Here is a 19,296-nt window from a genome sequence, read left to right as displayed (position 1 = left end):
TTATGGTTAAATTGTTCTTCTTTTACTGTTACTTTTGGTGGATCATAGGTTTAAAACTACTTAAAAAGACACACACACACACACACAAAGTAACTCAGGCCAGAGTTCCTACTTCAGGTCACTTTTGCCGGTCCGAAGCCTGGATAAAGGAGCAGTGTTGGAATTGTGACATTAAAAAAACAATAATTGCTAAAAGAAATTTAATTTGTAGTTCTAAATATATTCTAAATGCATTTAAGGTGTTTTTTGCTCACTTGATGTCTCTTCTACAATGTTATTTCTCTCTTTTACAGCGTCGGTTACAATTACATAAGCATAATCAATTATGCAAATTATGCAATAATGTCATTAAGCGACTTCTAGCGACTTTTAGGACAATGATTTTCCTTATTGAGGAGTTGGCAACACTGCTTTACAGGGATAGAAAAGGTGATAGTGAGAAGTAAGAGAGAAAAGAGACAAGATAGATAGGAGAGCGGGAAGTGGGGCGCCAGATCTGGCTGTCCACACCTCCACGCCAGATTGGGCTGTAGACTCTACCTCCCTGTTGCATCCCATAAAGGACATTCCTCCTCAAACATATCTGTCCTGAATGATATCTCATTTCATTTTTAATTCCTATCAAAAGGTATAATCTGTAATCTATTAAGATATTTTAACTAGCCAAAAAGATTGCTTTCCCAAAGCAATCCATGGCTGTACAGGCGAGTTAACTGAAGCTCAGTCACACGGTTAAGTAGGAAAAAAAAATATGTAGCAGCTGGCAGTGACTTACAAGAGGCAGGTGTGGCTGACTCCAGCGCGGAAACACTTCCGGGTCAGATGGCGCTCGGAACCCAAACTTCCAGGGACATGCAAGTCCCACACAAAACACACATAACAGGGAGACAGAGATGGGAGGGGAGTAGAAATATAAACATAAACACCAAAACAGGCAGGTCGGCCGGTGAGGACTGCTAGACCATGACAGATGGAGTGTAATCTGATATCACACCTCCCGTGGCTCCAGTGTTTGCAATGTGGCACAGCTGTGTTGCCTGAATGGCCCTCTTCCTGTCTTGTACCTCAGCATGTCATCAAGGGAATATGCCAGCACATACACAACGTTAAACACATTGTACTCAGATCCGAGGTTGGAAATGTCCAAGAACTCAGTGTTCCTATTTTCTTGATCCCCCTTTCCAGTGCATAGTGCTCCTCCATCTTCCACACAGCCTTATGTAGCTGGTGCAAATCTGTACTGAAATGTGAATTCCCAAAAATGGTTCAGAGGAACTGACTGATCGTCAAAAGTATCCATCCTTCTTTAGGACAATACCAAGTGATGCTTTCCAGGTAAACATCACCAAAATTAAAGCAATAAAAAAATAAAGAACTAAAGTATATTTAAGGATATACCTGATGAATACCTGTTTTCCAACAGAATACATAATGATGTGCTGTAAAGCTGATGAAAAGTAACTCTAATGAAAGATTTTTCTAGACTATGCACCTCTGTTCTAATCTGTATTCACATAGGTACGTGCTATGATCCAGATTCTAAAACATTTTGGCTGGACTTGGGCAGGTTTGCTCATCAGTAATGATGATTATGGACATAATGCAGCAAGATCCTTACAATCTGAGCTCAGTCGGTCTGGTGAAGGTTGCCTGGCGTACTTTGAGGTTTTGCCTCGGGACAAAAACACAGATGAAGTCAGGAGGATTGTGAATGTCATGAAAAAATCCACAGCTCGAGTTGTAATTGTCTTTGCATATGAGAGTCACATACTAAACCTTATGAATGAGGTCTGGCTTTACAACAATTTTATTATTAATAATTATAAAGATTTGAATTAACTATAGTGTGTAAAACATTTTGTGATTCACCTGAAATTTATTGAAAATGTTACAAACAATTAAATTAAAAACAATAATATTAAGAAATTCTTGCAACTACTATAGTAGTAGTAGTACCATGTTGTTTCCACAGCTGTTGTTGTGTTGTAAGTCAGGACTTATTTGTAACAGATTTGTAACTTTTTCTGCTGCCTCACTGCTGCCTCATTTTATATATTTTGTGCTGTGATAAATGAGCCTCAGTGAATTCAACTGTTAAAGAGTTTTCTCATTTAGAACCAGTGTAAGTCTATCATGTTCACTCCCATTTTGAGACTGACTGAGCCAGCAGTATTTAAGACCAGCAATCAGCCTTTGCCAAAACATCTGCTTACCCATTAGCTTCCTGGACAATCATTCAACCTTGCAACCTCGTTATGGTTATCTGTGTCAGCTGTGTTCCCCGTGTGTTCCCACTTTCCTCGTTAACCCTCTGTGTATTTCTGTCTGCGTCTCCCTCTGTTCAGCGTCGCGTTCTCCCTCATTGCTGTGTGGATTCCCTGCGTCTCCCTACGAGTGTTAGTTTATTGATTCCCAGTTTAGTTGAGTTCTGTATTTCCTATGTTCTGCCTGTCAGCAATAAAGCTGCTTTTGAGTTCATCCCCGTGTTTGTGAATCTTGCGATTGGGTCCTCCTCCCGCCTGCCACACAGCCGATCCATGACACACTCACCTGGACACTGATCTCCCTTGCTCTCCACCAGCTGGTAGCCATTCAAGGATTCAAGGAGCTTTATTTGTCATTCGCATCACATGTTAACATGAGGTGGAATGAAATTATGTATACATGGTCCTGGAGTGAAAGGAAACAAAAATAATGAAGAAACAGAATTTTTTTTTCAAAGTAATAAATAAATAGTTGGGGGGGGGTTGTTATTTGTTTTTTTTTAACAAACAGAAATGACAAGTAATAAGACAATACAATAAATAATACCATAAGTAGAGTGCAACAACCTGAGTACCAGTATGGAGTATGGGTATAGAGTGTGGGTATAAATATGGGTGTAAATAAATACTTTAGCTGCAAAGGGCATGATGACATGCATTGATAAAGTTACAGTGTCAATAAGTGTCAAGTAGTGGTTAAGGTGCTACAATAACAGTTCTTGTCCATTATGCACTGAGAAGTCTCACAGCTTCTGGAATGAAGCTGTTTCTCAGTCTGGTGGTTTTGCATTTAATGCTCCTCAGCCTCCTGCCTGAGGGGAGCGGGACAAAGAGTGTGTGTGCTGGGTGAGTGGAGTCCTTCATGATACAGGTGGCCCTCTTCCTGCATCTGGAGGCTTATATGTCTGTGACGGTTGGGCGGCTGCCTCCGACAACTCTTTGTGCAGCCTTCAACACCCTCTGTAGAGCTTTCCCCTCTGCCACAGTGCATTTTCCGTGCCACACGTTGATGCCAGAGCACAGAACATTTTCTACCGCACATCTGTAAAAGGAGATGAGGACTGAGCTCTCCATTCCCACACGCTTCAACCTCCGCAGGAAGTAGAGCCTCTGGTGAGCCTTCCTGATCAGGCTGGAAGTGTTATTTTTCCAGGTGAGGTTGCCATCCAGGTACGTACCAAGGTACTTGTAGCTGGGTACTACTTTGACTGCAGATCATCCGAAGTGCAGGGGTGTGTGTGTGTGTGTTCCCCTCCTGAAGTCCACAATCATCTCCTTCGTCTTCTTCTAATTTAAGCAGAGATTGCTTTGCCTGCACCAGTCCTCCAAGTGTTCCACCTCCTTCCTTTAGCCGGTCTCATCATTGTTTGTGATGCAACCAACCACAGCTGTGTTGTCTGCAAACTTTACAATATGACAGCTTGGATGGTTGGGTGAGCAGTCATATGTAAGCAGTGTGAACAGGAGGTGCTTTAGCACACAGCCCTGCGGGGAGCTAATGCTGAGGACTCTGGAAGGTGAGGAGACATTGTGGATCCTCACAGACTGTGGTCTGTTGGTCAGGAAGTCCAGGACCCAGTTAAAAAGAGAGGAGCTCAGTCCCAGGGCCAGTCCTCACAGTCTGGCTTGCCTGTCTCCCTGCCTCAGATCACTATTTTTCTGGACTCACCCGGGCCTCCTCTTCCCCCCTCCTGTTTGACTACACCTGCAAAACAATGCCTCTCCTCCATCAACTCTTGCACCACTGTTCCATTCGTCGAGCTTCGCCACCCACGGCCCATGACCCTGGACATGCTAGTTTAAGTTGGATAAACTCCACATTCTGGCTTCAGCCTTGACTGGGGTTTTGCAGGGGAGGGGTGGAGCAGTGGAAACAGGCTGTGGTGGCAGGAAGGCTAACCTACACAGCTGATAACCATCATCTAATCATACCTCCCCTATTTGAGTAGGATGCCAGCACCTGATGAGAGAGCTGTGCTAGCTGAGCCAGAGTGGAGGCAACTGGAGAGATGCCCAAGCAGAAATCATGAAAAACTCTGACAATAAACACTTACTTGTCTTGGAACACTGTGTGCATAGGTTCCTTTTGTGTGAAAAGAACAAATTAAAAAAAAAAAATTCTGACAATATGGAAATTTTATAGTCCAAGACAGCTAGATTTGACTTAATATTTTATTTTAACAAGGTATTTTCATCATAAACCTTGCTGTACATGAATCATATTTTTGATGTGTATTTCATACATTTGTTGAACCATAAAAATATTCAGTAATCTTTTACATCTGTTAAAAAGAAATGAAATTAACAAAACACACACACAAAACAAAGTTCTTGTTATCTACTAATTCACTTTTACTGTTTTCTAAGTCTGCCCTGCCCCCTTTTCCCAGATGGGTGGGCTGCAAGATTATCTAACACTGTATTCCAATAAAAAGGAATGACAAAACAATAAAACCTGATTACTAGGCTCAGAAAATCAGAAAGCTGCCATGTGGTTATTATTTCAAACCAATTTGCTCTTGCTTGTTTTACTATATTTCTACTTTTCTTATGCTTTATTATCTTCTGTATTTCCCAGCTCTTGTCAGTTACAAGGAGAATTTCATCTAAATGGGGTGCACAAGACTGGAGATGTAATTCTGGGTGGACTGTTTCCAGTCCATTTTTTTAAAAGTGTTCCTGACCTGTCTTTTATCTCAGAACCACAACAGCCTACATGTCATGGGTAAGTATGGCCAGGGGGGAATGAAGAAAAGAAAAAATTGTGGGAAATGAGTTCCATTGTATTTTATAACTAAAGTATTAATATCATCATGCAAGTTTCTTGACCGTCTGCTGTTATTTTTTCATTAAAATGTCCTTTTAATTGTTTTCATTCAGTGTCTGTATTTTTTTTTGTTAATTAATTTTGCACTCCGTTTTCCAAGTATCTTGTTTTTATTTTACAATAATTAACTTTTTCTTTTTTTAGATTCTATGTACAAGGATTTAGGCTGGCACAAATCATGGCTTTTGCTATTGATGAAATCAACAAAAACTCTGAACTTTTACCTAATGTGACTTTAGGATACAGTCTTTATGACAACTGTGCTGAACTTGGAATTGGATTCCGAGGAGCATTGTCATTAGTCAATGGTCAAGAGGAACAAATTATATTGGATCATGCATGTGCTGGAAATCCTCTAGTCATAGGGATTGTGGGTGATTCTTCCTCTACACGTTCTATTGCTATCTCCAGCGTCTTAGGTTTGTACAGAGTACCTATGGTAAGTTCTCAGTTTAACCATAGCATGTTATTGTTGGTTGAATTAACTGTATATTTAATACAATATAAAGCTTGCATTTTTGACAGGTGAGTTATTTTGCCACATGTTCCTGTCTGACTGATCGTCAAAAGTATCCATCCTTCTTTAGGACAATACCAAGTGATGGTTTCCAGGTAAACATCACCAAAATTAAAGCAATAAAAAAATAAAGAACTAAAGTATATTTAAGGATATACCTGATGAAAGATTTTTCTAGACTATGCACCTCTGTTCTAATCTGTATTCACATAGGTACGTGCTATGATCCAGATTCTAAAACATTTTGGCTGGACTTGGGCAGGTTTGCTCATCAGTAATGATGATTATGGACATAATGCAGCAAGATCCTTACAATCTGAGCTCAGTCGGTCTGGTGAAGGTTGCCTGGCGTACTTTGAGGTTTTGCCTCGGGACAAAAACACAGATGAAGTCAGGAGGATTGTGAATGTCATGAAAAAATCCACAGCTCGAGTTGTAATTGTCTTTGCATATGAGAGTCACATACTAAACCTTATGAATGAGGTCTGGCTTTACAACAATTTTATTATTAATAATTATAAAGATTTGAATTAACTATAGTGTGTAAAACATTTTGTATGTTTGTGTGAATGAGTAAAGAAATTAAATCATGTGGAATTATTTTGCAAGAGAAGCAATTCAATGGCATGATAATGTCCCTAAAGTATTTGCCAGTTTCAATATTTGGTATATTACAATGCACAGGTAGTGACGCAAAATGTAACAGGCCTACAGTGGATGGCCAGTGAGGCCTGGACAGCAGCTGCTGTGCTCCAAACACCTCAGCTTATGCCATACCTGGGTGGTACACTGGGTATTGCCATTCGCCATGGGGAAATACCAGGGCTCAGGGAATTCCTGTTAAAAATACGTCCCACTCTACATTACAACAATAGCTATGGAAATCGCATGGTGAGGTTTTTACATTTAGTATGGTATGTGCAAGAACTAGATATTATCATAATTTATATTTATAAAATCTAAATATTTCAGGTGAATCAGTTTTGGGAATTCACATTTCAGTGCAGATTTGCACCAGCTCCACCAGGCTGGCTGGAAGGTGGAGGTGCATTATGCACTGGACAGGAAAAGCTGCAAAATGTGGACAATGAGTTCTTGGACATTACCAACCTGCGGCCTGAGTATAACGTGTACAAAGCTGTTTATGCCCTGGCATATTCCCTTGATGACATGCTACGGTGCAAGCCAGGAAGAGGGCCTTTCAGTGGGAACAGCTGTGGTGCTTTGCAGTCACTGGAGCCTTGGCAGGTGTGATATCAGTTTACAGTCCACCTAACTAAACAAATTGTTTGCTTGTAATTACTTTCAGGGTGACATTCATCCTGTGGGATTAAACAAAATGCCATATGTTTTACTGGTTAAACAGCTGGAAGGAGCTAAAAGGATTTTCTGTACTCCTGATAGTGTAGTGCTTCGTATATTTAGATCGGAGAGATCATTGACCTTTTGTGATATAACTTGTTCTTCCTGTAATTTCTATATTTAAATAAAATAGGCATAATGACCTCTGAATAGTATGCCACTATTTCAATGTGAAAAATAATTTATTTCTGATGAATCACTTTTTTAACAGCTTGTTTATTATGTACACATACATACAGGTTATTAGTGAAATACCTTGATTTCTATATTTAAATATAATGAGTCCAATAGTTTATTTTATTTTTTTAACAGCTTGTTTATTACTTGGAAAGGGTGAACTTTACCACACCATTTGGTGATGAAGTGTCATTTGATGAGAATGGTGATGTGGTACCAATTTACGATGTGATGAACTGGTTGTGGCTCCCTGATGGAAGCACTGAAGTTCAGAATGTGGGTGAGGTTAAAAGGTCAACTTTCAAAGGTGAAGAACTCATACTTGATGAAGACAAAATCTTCTGGAACTTTGATTTGAAAAAGGTTATACGTTTCTTAGACTTTTACATTGTCACATGTATAGCATATGTAATTTTGGCAAGTAATGTTTAACTTTGTCCAATAGCCACCTCGATCAGTATGCAGTGAGAGCTGTCCTCCTGGTACCCACATGGTGAGAAGGAAGGCGGAACCCAAATGCTGTTTTGACTGCATCCCTTGTTCTGAGGGAAAAATTACTAATAAAAGCAGTAGGTGTTTATCTTTCAACATGGCATATTTATTTTTTTCTTTGAAATATAATATGCATTTCACCATCTTCTTCTTTTTAAGACTCATTTGAGTGCACCAGTTGTCCAGAGGATTTTTGGTCAAACCCCCAGCGTGACTACTGCGTTCCCAAGAAGACAGAGTTCCTCTCCTACCATGAGCCTCTGGGTATTTGTTTGGCAGCAACTTCACTGCTGGGCACACTCATTTGTGCTGTTGTTCTAGGGATCTTTTTCTACCATCGCAGAACACCTATAATACGTGCCAATAATTCAGAACTTAGTTTCCAGCTATTGTTGTCACTCAAGTTGTGTTTCCTGTGTTCACTTCTGTTCATTGGACGACCCAGGATGTGGACATGCCAACTCAGACATGCAGCATTTGGGATCAGCTTTGTGCTTTGTGTCTCATGCATCCTGGTAAAAACCATGGTTGTTCTGGCTGTGTTCAAAGCCTCCAAGCCAGGAGGGGGAACCAGTCTGAAGTGGTTTGGTGTTATGCAGCAGAGAGGAACAGTTCTGTTTCTTACATCTATTCAGGCAGCCATTTGCACTACCTGGCTTGTTTCTTCCTCTCCAACTCCACATAAAAACACCCAATACCAAAATGATAAGATTGTTTATGAGTGTGCATTTGGGTCCACTGTGGGTTTTGCAGTATTACTGGGTTATATTGGCGTTCTGGCTTTCCTCAGTTTTCTAATTGCTTTCCTGGCAAGGAATCTCCCTGATAGTTTTAATGAGGCCAAGCTCATCACATTCAGCATGCTGATCTTCTGTGCTGTGTGGGTGGCCTTTGTTCCTGTTTATATCAGCTCACCAGGAAATTATGCAGATGCAGTGGAGGTATTTGCCATCCTGGCCTCAAGTTTTGGACTGTTGATCACACTGTTTGGACCCAAATGTTACATAATAATAATGAGACCCGAATTGAACACAAAAAAGGTTATAATGGGTCGTGGCAGTGAATCTTAAGTATTTTTCCACATAGACTAGAAAAGCAGTTCTTAATCACACTTTTTGGACCCAAATGTTGCATAATCCTAATGAGACCAGAACTCAACACCAAAAAAGCAATAATTTCCCGTGGGACTGAATCACAATATTTTTCCATATGTAGCAGAAAAGTTAATGCAGAAAAACAAATTATTACATATTATACATTTAACCAAATATATTGAACCTTTAAAAAAATTCTTTCCATTCACACCATGAAAGTGAGAACATGGTAAAACAGTTAGGAGAACATATTAAAAACAGTTAGGTACTCTATTGAAACTCTATTACATTTTTTTTTCATGATTGTGTTAAAATGTGAATCATTTATACTTTTCCAATGCACGTGTGTGGCTCACCATGATTAAATTTAGCCTTATACATAATACAGAATTACTTTCTCTAAATAAACAAACCATTACATATGGATTCTTATTCTTCTTATTTGAAGTTTCCACAGTTGCCAGAAAGGGACAGATTTCTGGACGATCTTAATGAGTGGTTGTTGCGATCCGTCTCTGAAATTGCTGCACAGAGAATGAAACATCTATGATATGTGCTGAGGTTTGTGTCCTTGTCAGGATTAAGTCATCCTCAGCTTCCAGGTTAGGAAAGGTGGAACAGAAGATATTCAAATACGTCCCTCTGTCAGTTCTCTCATTCATATAAGGAATGAGGAAGGAATAACAGGGTTACATGCAGTGATGCTAGTGTTAGCCATGTTAGCCACCTTCAACAGGTAGTCAGACTGAGTCCACAGGTGCACACTCAGAGGTTCAGTTTTGTTTCATTGCAGGGTCTCTTCATTCTTCACATATACGCGTTGGTTAGAGTAAATCCTGAAGCTGAATGGCCTTTGTACAAGCACACACAATTCTTAGCAGGGCAAAGGTATAAGCACAAACAGCAGTGTAGATCCAGGCATCCAGCCTGTGTCTGTCCAACCAATCAGAGAGCTCCTTACATTGAGCCGCATGGCTAAATTGCATTGCTTCAGGATTTCAAAAATGATCCAACAGTTAAATTGTGTTATTAATCTTTTTATTTATATATACATTGTGAGGTTTCACATAGTTCCTGCTTGTTCCTCCAATTTCCCATAAATTTTGTGTGGTTTATTCCCTACATTAAGGAGTCATATGATGATGATGATGATAGTTTGACTTAATAATCAAAATAAATGGTATAGATGTCACGGTACTGGTACATGGTACATGGTACATTACCCTCTGTGTATATATTGTGTGTGTTTTCCTTTGTTCCTCATCAGGTTGTCTGCGTTTCCCCTTTCTTTCTTTGGCACTCCTTTGAGTGGCGCTGTCACTTGGTGTTCACTCTCTCTGCGGTAGAGTATCACTTCCTGTTCCAACACACAGTGGTATGTTTGAGTAGCTTATCTGCATAGCAATTTAATTTTAAAAAATTAGATAACTTATTTTTTCATAGTATAATCTTCACGTGCTTCATCCGAAGCACATTCTCTGTGTACTCACTCCTTAATTTATTGCCAAAGTATTTACTCACTGTGTCTTTACTGTTTGGCTAGCTTTATGGGCTCAATTGTGGTCATAAATATTTTGTACTTGTAAATCAGTTTTGTACTTGTAAATCAGGATTTGTATGTGTAAAATTAATTTGTGTGTGCGTAAAAAAGATTTGTGTGTGGATTTAGCCAAAAAAAAACCCTGCAAGTTACAAGTACGAATTTTGACCCTATTTTTCTTCCTTTCATCTGATTGGTCAATGTCATGTCAATCACAAATATAACAATCCAATCAGAGAACAGATGGGTTTGGCTGTCCGAGGGGCGCTTTTTTTGAACTGCGCACACACAAATTCTTTTTACACATACAAATCTTTTTTACACACACACAAATCTTTTTTACACATATGTGGTGGGGCGTGGTCTGCGGTGCTGTGCAGGGAGGATGGACGCACCTGCACGGCATCCGTAATCACGCCCACCAGGTTAAAACACAGGGACTCAGGTGTGTGTGGTGTTGTGTTGTGGTGAGTGTAAATAAAGATGGCTCTGAATGATGATCTGTGGTCCCGTCGTGCCTTGTTCTCACCACATTGGTGCCGAAACCCAGGAGGCGGCACGGCGGGTCCTTATCGGAGCCAGGGAAGGGAGGAGCTGGGCCAGAGGGTGGCCGAAATGGCGGCCGCCCAGCGGGAGCAGGCGGTGGAGGTGCGTCGCCAGCATGAAGAGCTGCGGGACCAGTCCGAGCGCCACCTGGCTTTGTGGATTTTCCTATAATACCTGGTGGGCCGGTCGCTAGTCAAAATGCCCTGGCTGATTTTTTTGTCCCAGTCCAGCCCTGGGTGTGTGCATCCTAATCCTTGAGTTGGCTGCCCGGCTGTGACACATCTCTTGGCATCGATGGTACAGCACTCGCCTGGTTTACCTCGTATCTCTCTGTCCATTCAGTTTGTTCAATTACGCACTCACAGATCACTATCTGCTCCAGTTAACTCCGGTACACCCCAAGGCTCTGTCCTGGGTCCTTTACTTTTTATTATCTATCTCCTACCCCTAGGTAATATATTCAAGAAATATAACATCAAATTTCCCTGCTATGCAGATGACACCCAGCTCTACTTATCTTCCAAACCTACAGCTACTATCCCACCCACATCTATTTCTGATTGTTTAAGTGAAATCAAGGTCTGGTTTTTGCTCACAACTTTCTTAAACTTAATGGCAATAAAACAGAATTTATTCTAATAGGCACCAAATCAAAACAGACTGAAGTTCCAACCAGAAGTCTTTCATTATCCATTGACCACTCTGTTGTCACACCTTCCCTTCAAGTTAAGAGTCTTGGTGTCATCCTCGACAGCACTCTTTCCTTCACAGCACATATAAATAATATCATTTTCGTAATATTAACTGCCTTCGTCCTTCACTCTCTCCAAACAGTACCACCATTCTTGTCAATGCTCTTCTCATATGTTGTTTCGATTACTGTAATTCAATTCTCTGTGGTAAATTCCTACTTCATAAATCTCTCCAAAAATTGAACATACAACACCTGTTCTTAAACAGCTCCATTGGCTTCCAGTTCACCTCCGTTTCAGCTTCATGATCCTGCTTCTTACCTTCAAAGCTCTTCGTGACCTTGCTCCCCCACATATATCTGATCTTCTCCATACATACTTAACCCCTCGTACACGCCACTCTTCTTCAACTTCCGTTCTGTCTGTTCCACCTGCTCACTTGCTTGGAACGCAGAGCCTTTGGTTGTTCTTCCCCAAGACTTTGGAATGCACTTCCACCAGATCTTCGGACTACAAACTCTCTCACCACTTTTAAATCGCGTCTTAAAACCCATCTATTCAAAATTACCTAGCCTTCATTATGATTCTGTCTTAACCTATATTTACCTCGTTTAGCTTTTATTCTTGCCTTTATACTTTAATGCTTGTTTTTTTTCATTTACTTTGTGATTTTATGTATTTATTTATTTTGTACTATTGTTAGGCAACCTTGACGGTCTATAATGGGGCCTATAAATAAAATGTATTATTATTATTATTTTAAAAAAAAAAACTCACTCATGGAATAAAAAAATTCTGATGATGACAATTTTACAGTCAAAAACTATTGACTGAACCACCACTCACAACCACTAGCACTTTATATAGCCTCTGTAGAAACTATCTACACCCTCACTTATCTTAACTGCACTACTGTATAGCTCTGTGTAAATAATCATTCTGTACATTCGATAATCTTTAATCCTACAACTGTTTACAACTTGCATAGTTCCCATTTCTGTATAGCTCTATATCCCAGATTCTGTAAAGTTATTTATTTCATATTCTGTATAGTTTTTCATATTTATATCCTGTTCATAGCTTGTACTCACTACAGCCTGTACATACTTATAGTTATAGAATATTCACAACATACTTCATACCGTGTACATTATAACATACCATAATAGACCCATTTCTGTAATATACTCACATATCTATATTATTGCTAATATATATTGTAATATATCTATATCACTAAAGCACTTCTGGATGGATGCAAACTGCATTTCGTTGCCCTGTACCTGTGCATGTGCAATGACAATAAAGTTGAATTCTATTCTATTCTATTCTATTGGGATTTGGACTGTTTTGTTTTTTTGGGTTTTTTTTTTTTAAACATTGCTTGTTGAGATATTCACCATAAACTTTGCTAAATATGAATTACAGTTTGTGTCATGGTCCTGGGTCGGTGACCCAGCGCTTTTAGTTTATTATCATTTTCTAGTTTATTATGATGATGATGATTATTATTGTTTGAGTTCTATGTGTTATATTCGGTCTGCCTTTGAGTCTGCGTCTGTGTCTCTGTCTGTCTATGGTGTCACCCATCTGTTTGTGAAGCTGTCTGTTTAGATCTGTGTCTTGTTTGGTTCCCCGTGTCAGAGTTTCCTGTTTTATTGTGAAGGTCTCTGTCTGATGTGAGTGTGTTCAGTTTACGTTTCCCCTGTCCCATCAGCTCTGATTTCTCCCAGCTGTGTTGCCCTCCTGTCTCTCATCCGCTGATTACTGGTGTGTGTATTTAAGCCCTGTGTGTTCTCCTGCCTGTTGCTGGTTTGTCTGTGTTACTCGGTGTCAGTCTGTGTTACTCGGTGTCCTGCTCGTCGTCTGCCTCTCTGCCTCTCATCCCTTTGTCGTATGCTCCCAGGTCTGTTATTTTAGTTCTCCCAGTTTAGGTGTTCTCAGTTATTTGTCATGCCCCACTGCTTGTTTACCACTATACCTTGTAAATAAACTTCACTAGCATTTTCATCCACTGCTTGCATCTTGGGTCCTCCTTCCTCCACACCACACGGCTCGCCTTCCCAGCCGTGACAGTTTGATATTATGGCGTATTGGGAGCGGCTAGTGTAATCTCGTGACTTGGGGTAGAACTGCAGGCTCAACCTCTGTGTGGGCCTTTTGTTGTAAGATTCCCAGCTCACCACAATACATATTGCTCCATGTGCATCTGGTGTCTTGGTTGAACCAACACAACATTCATTATTCTATTATAACCATTGAAAAACAGAATGATATTTAACAAAAATGAAACCATAGACAAAAATAAATTATTTTTTGTGAGCTTGAGGTCATCTTGAGAAGTAATACACTCAAATCTGCCTAATCTTATCTAAATCTGCCTGGATACAAAAGTAATATCTGATCAGTATTTAACTCTTTAAAGCCGGTCGGAGCGGGCATGCTCCGTTTTGCGTAACTATTTTTAAATCCCCGTAGAACCGGAACCACGTAAGCTAGCACAATAATATTTTTTTGCATATGAAACCGGAGGAGTTGTACATACATCTTATGCCATCAGCTTGACCTAGGTCACGGTTTCCTTCCACATATAGCTTTGCAAAAATTGCATAAAAAGCGCTTGCAGGAACAAAAACATAATATTCCAGAAACACGCTTTGCCGATCCGATCAGCTGTTCATAACACTTCCTACATTAAAATAGACGTCAGCGCAAACAATCGCATGTCCGACATTACCTGCCCGAAACCGGAAGTGACGTCATTTTCGCGGAAAATGTAGCTTTTTACTTGTAGGCCTTAAAAGCCCATACTGATGTTTTTTGATGTTTGACTTTATGCTTTTCTGAATAGTTTCTGGGATGCTTAGGACTCAAATTGCACTACTTTAAATAGTTTATTTTGATGCACATGCTGTTTTTGTTTTGCAAATTTGCATTATAGGATTGTTTTTCGTTTTTTCTGCAGTATATAAAAAATGGTGTATCTCAAAAATAAAACTATGAAGACACTCAAAATAAATTTCCTGTTGTTGTAAACTATTTTTTGCAACTTTTTTGTATTTAAAGTTTTGAGGGATAAACCTCTTAAATTTCTCCAAGTAGAAATATATGTAAAAAACAAAACAAAAACAATTTTAATTTTTTTTGTAGTTTATTGCACTTTTTTGCAATTTATGTAGTTACTATGGACTTAATGCATACATATTATTAAAATTTGGGCTATAACAGTTGTATTGATGTATAGCAACTTGAAATGCTCCCAAAAATGGCACTACAGCATGTAAAAATATAAAGTAAACTCTTGCGGACTTTTCTATGGTAGGTCTTAAACGGTTAAGCCCTGCCCTTTCTTCTTGATTTTCACTGAAGGGCGGTGTGCACGATTCATGTCAATAAAAGGCAATGGCAATGCAATAAAATGCAATGACTAAGGTCAGAAAATCTGAAAGCTGTCATGAGCTCATTTTTACGAAGTAATTTGCTCTTGTTCATTTTGCTGTATTCCTACTTTTCTTATGCTATGTCCTCTTCTGTGTTTCCCTCCTCATGTCAGCTACAGGGGCAATTTCATCTAAACATAATGCACAAGAGTGGAGATGTCATCCTGGGTGGATTGTTTCCAGTCCACTTTTTCTCAAGTGTTCCTGACCTGTCTTTTACCTCACAGCCACAACAGCCTTCTTGCCATGGGTAAGTATGACAGGGTGAAATAGGGAAGTAAAACAAGGTAAATATGACAGGGAAACAACAAAAAGAGAGAGAACAGGGACAAACCTAATGCTAATTTAAATATAAATGTTATGTCTAAAGTAACTATACTTTGTTTTCTTCGCTGACGCTCAGAATAACGCATACTGACTGAAGCTTGTTCTTGATTATTTTTTCATTAAAATATCCCTATAATTGTTGTTATTTAGTTTCCTTAATTATTTGTATGAGTATCTTTGTAACATGTTTTCTAATGATGTATTTTTCAAATCAAAATGTTTTTTTATTAGTTTCTATGTTCAGGGGTTTAGGCAAGCACAAACCATGGCTTTTGCTGTTGATGAGATCAACAACAACTCCAACTTGCTGCCTAATGTGACTGTGGGATACACTCTTTATGACAACTGTGCTGAACTTAGAATTGGATTCCGTGGAGCGTTGTCATTAGCCAGTGGTCAAGAGGAACAAATTATATTACATAATACATGTGTTGGAAAACCTCCAGTCCTAGCGATCGTGGGTGAAACTTCCTCTACACGTTCTATTGCTATCTCCAGCGTCTTAGGTTTGTACAGAGTACCCATGGTAAGTTTTCAGTTTAACCATAGAATATTATTTATGGTTATATTGATTTAACTGTAAATTCAATGTCAAAAATAATGTACAATATATTGTCTGTGGTTTTCACAGGTGAGTTATTTTGCCACATGTTCCTGTTTGACTGACCGTCAAAAGTATCCATCCTTCTTTAGGACGATCCCAAGTGATGCTTTCCAGGTTAAAAAAATCAATCAGGACAAATACAAAACGTCAACAGCAGCTGATCAGCAGCACTCATGTTTTAATCTGTTTTCACTTAGGTACGTGCTATGATTCAGATCCTAAAACATTTTGGCTGGACTTGGGCAGGTCTGCTCATCACTGACGATGATTATGGACTTCATGCAGCCAGATCCTTACAATCCGAGCTCAGTTTGTCTGGAGAAGGTTGCCTTGCCTACGTTGAAGTTTTACCCTGGGACAAAGACACAGATGAACTGAGGAGGATTGTGGATGTGATGAAAAAATCAACAGCTCGTGTGGTCATTGCCTTTGTACATTTGAGTCACATGATAAACCTTATAGAAGAGGTGCAATTTTAAAAGAATCTGATTATTTCTTGTTATGAAAATCTGCATCTCTACTCTGTGTAAAAGATGTATTACATTTTTATTTGAATTAATACAGAACACAAATGGTATAGAATAAGTTTTAACATCAGGAAATACTTCAGTCACATCTTAATGTCACCAAAGTATTTGTGGAATGATCACTTCTTACATTTGGTAATATATAATGCACAGGTAGCCAAGCAGAATGTAACAGGCCTACAGTGGTTAGCCAGTGAAGGCTGGACAGCAACAGGTGCTGTGCTCCAAACACCTGAGCTCATGCCATACCTGGGTGGTACACTGGGCATTGCTATTCGACGAGGAGAAATACCAGGGCTCAGGGAATTCCTATTAAAAACACGTCCTGATCTACATCACAATAATAACTATGGAAACAGCATGGTGAGAGTTTAAAAATTTACTGTGGTAGTTGCAAGAATTTTTTGTTGTCAATGTTAAAACAAAGCATAAAATAAAAATTCGCCAATAACATATTTCAGGTGAATCAGTTCTGGGAATTCACATTCCAGTGCAGATTTTCTCCAGCTCCACCAGGCTGGATGGAAGGTGGAGGTGCACTATGCACTGGACAGGAAGATCTAGAAAATGTGAATACGAAGTTCTTGGACGTTTCCAACCTCCGGCCTGAGTACAATGTGTACAAAGCTGTTTATGCTCTGGCATATGCCCTTGATGACATGCTGCAGTGCAAGCCAAGAAGAGGGCCTTTCAGTGGTCACAGCTGTGGCACTTTACAATCACTGGAGCCATGGCAGGTGTGATATTTGTTTATACTCCATCTATGAGTAAATCATTTGTTCTATAATTACTTTCAGAACAAGATGCACCCTGTAGGATATGTTATTTATAATAGAGCACATTAACTTATATGCATATATATGGCGATTAGAGACGTCCCGTGTTTAATTTAGAATTGGATTTTAATGCATTTATATGTACAGGTATAACAAGTGCTAGATTTAATTTGCCTGTACTTTGAAATCTATTTCTTATATATTACTTTTATAATTTATTAATTTATAATTTTTAACAGCTTCTTTATTACTTGGAAAGGGTAAATTTCTCCACTCCATTTGGTGATCAAGTGTCATTTGATGAAAATGGTGATGTGGTGCCAATTTATGATGTTATGAACTGGTTGTGGCTCCCTGATGGAAGCACTAAAGTTCAGAATGTGGGTGAGGTTAAGAGGTCAACTTTCAAAGATGAAGAAATCATACTTGATGAAGACAAAATCTTCTGGAACTTTCAATCAAAAAAGGTCATAAATGGCTTTTCAGACTTTACCTTTTGTCACATGTACAGTGAATTTCATTCTAGTAAGTAATATTTAAGTTTGTCCAACAGCCAGTTCGATCAGTATGTAGTGAGAGCTGTCCACCTGGTACCCACATGGTGAGAAAGAAGGGGGAACCTAAATGTTGTTTTGACTGCATCCCTTGTTCTGAGGGAAAAGTCACTAATAAGAGCAGTAAGTGTTTATCTTTCAACATGCCATATTTAATTTAATTCATATTAACTATAATATGCATTTTACCATCCTCCCCTTTCTTCATCTTTTTCCTATTTATCAGACTCCTTGGAGTGCACCAGTTGTCCAGAGGATTTTTGGTCAAACCCCCAGAGTGACCAATGTGTGCCAAAGAAGACCGAGTTCCTCTCTTACCTTGAGCCTCTGGGTATTTGTTTGACAGCAGCCTCATTACTGGGCACATTTATATGTACTGTTATTCTAGGGATCTTTATCTACCATCGCAGAACACCCATAGTACGTGCCAACAATTCAGAACTTAGTTTCCAGCTTTTGCTGTCACTCAAGTTATGTTTCCTTTGTTCACTGCTGTTTATTGGACGACCCAGGATGTGGACATGCCAACTCAGACATGCAGCATTTGGCATCAGCTTTGTGCTGTGTGTCTCATGCATCCTGGTAAAAACCATAGTTGTTCTGGCTGTGTTCAAAGCCTCCAAGCCAGGAGGGGGAACCAGTCTGAAGTGGTTTGGTGTTACGCAGCAGAGAGGAACAGTTCTGTGCCTTACATCTATTCAAGCAGCCATCTGCACTACCTGGCTTGTTTCTTCCTCTCCAACTCCATATAAAAACACCCAATACCAAAATGATAAGATTGTTTATGAGTGTACAGTTGGGTCCACTGTGGGTTTTGCAGTGTTATTGGGTTATATTGGCATTTTGGCTGTCCTCAGTTTTCTTATTGCATTCCTGGCAAGGAATCTCCCTGATAGTTTTAATGAGGCCAAACTCATCACATTCAGTATGCTAATCTTCTGTGCTGTGTGGGTGGCCTTTGTTCCTGTGTATATCAGCTCACCGGGAAATTATGCAGATGCAGTGGAGGTATTTGCCATCCTGGCCTCAAGTTTTGGACTCTTGATCACACTGTTTGGACCCAAATGTTACATAATCCTGATGAGACCGGAGATCAACACAAAAAAGGCCTTAATGGGTCGTGGTGCTGAATCGTAAAAATGTTTCCACATAAATTAAAATGCATGCATGAAAATAAATACATATAAATTAATAAATCATGAATATATAAATAATTAGATTCATGCAAGACTCATATTGCTTATACTTGTATATCTTGTCTTTCTAAATGTGATGTATATTGACTAGGGTTTATAATACTCTTATATGAATTTGAAAGTATCAACAACAGAAATAGTAGATACAAAGAAGTTTTGACCCATTTTTCAAATAAATGAATTTTATGCAAGGTTGTTAGAATTTTAAACTTTATGACCGGTTCAAAAACTGCAGGTCACCTTCAGTGATCTGCAGTGAGTATATGGTTTTAGCGACTTTTAAATACAAGGATTTTTCATTTTTGAGCGCTAATTTTGGATTACAAGCAATTGAGACATTTGGCTTTCACTATTATGCATT

At 39.2% G+C, this 19,296-nt stretch overlaps 2 protein-coding genes across 2 annotated transcripts; both read left to right on the top strand.

The window, feature by feature from the left end:
- Positions 1-4,753: 4,753 nt before the first annotated feature.
- LOC113036569 (extracellular calcium-sensing receptor-like) lies at positions 4,754-8,754 on the top strand. Its single transcript, XM_026192986.1, has 9 exons — positions 4,754-4,989; positions 5,236-5,530; positions 5,617-5,703; positions 5,822-6,091; positions 6,293-6,499; positions 6,581-6,856; positions 7,283-7,510; positions 7,593-7,716; positions 7,799-8,754. The coding sequence occupies exons 1-9, from the start codon at positions 4,754-4,756 to the stop codon at positions 8,707-8,709; spliced, it is 2,634 nt and encodes an 877-aa protein (XP_026048771.1). The 3' UTR covers positions 8,710-8,754.
- Positions 8,755-14,934: 6,180 nt separating this feature from the next.
- LOC113036608 (extracellular calcium-sensing receptor-like) lies at positions 14,935-18,876 on the top strand. The gene is made up of 10 exons (XM_026193020.1): positions 14,935-14,943; positions 15,065-15,201; positions 15,510-15,804; positions 15,910-15,996; positions 16,080-16,349; positions 16,563-16,772; positions 16,871-17,146; positions 17,425-17,652; positions 17,739-17,862; positions 17,966-18,876. The coding sequence occupies exons 1-10, from the start codon at positions 14,935-14,937 to the stop codon at positions 18,874-18,876; spliced, it is 2,547 nt and encodes an 848-aa protein (XP_026048805.1).
- Positions 18,877-19,296: the final 420 nt, after the last annotated feature.

The sequence above is a fragment of the Astatotilapia calliptera genome, chromosome 14 (assembly GCF_900246225.1).
Source record: "Astatotilapia calliptera chromosome 14, fAstCal1.2, whole genome shotgun sequence".
In the NCBI taxonomy this organism is placed as follows: Eukaryota; Metazoa; Chordata; class Actinopteri; order Cichliformes; family Cichlidae; genus Astatotilapia; species Astatotilapia calliptera.
This window is presented reverse-complemented; position numbering and strand designations above follow the sequence as displayed.

Excerpts from the sequence above, each read along its gene's own strand:
- LOC113036608 (XM_026193020.1), top strand. Across the intron at positions 15,202-15,509 it reads CAACAGCCTTCTTGCCATGG|TTTCTATGTTCAGGGGTTTA; the intron begins GTAAGTATGACA and ends TTTTTTTATTAG. Across the intron at positions 16,350-16,562 it reads TGATAAACCTTATAGAAGAG|GTAGCCAAGCAGAATGTAAC; the intron begins GTGCAATTTTAA and ends TATAATGCACAG.
- LOC113036569 (XM_026192986.1), top strand. The coding sequence starts at position 4,754 with ATGTGGTTATTATTTCAAACCAATTTGCTCTTGCTTGTTTTACTATAT. Across the intron at positions 6,857-7,282 it reads AGTCACTGGAGCCTTGGCAG|CTTGTTTATTACTTGGAAAG; the intron begins GTGTGATATCAG and ends TTTTTTTAACAG. Across the intron at positions 7,511-7,592 it reads GGAACTTTGATTTGAAAAAG|CCACCTCGATCAGTATGCAG; the intron begins GTTATACGTTTC and ends TTTGTCCAATAG.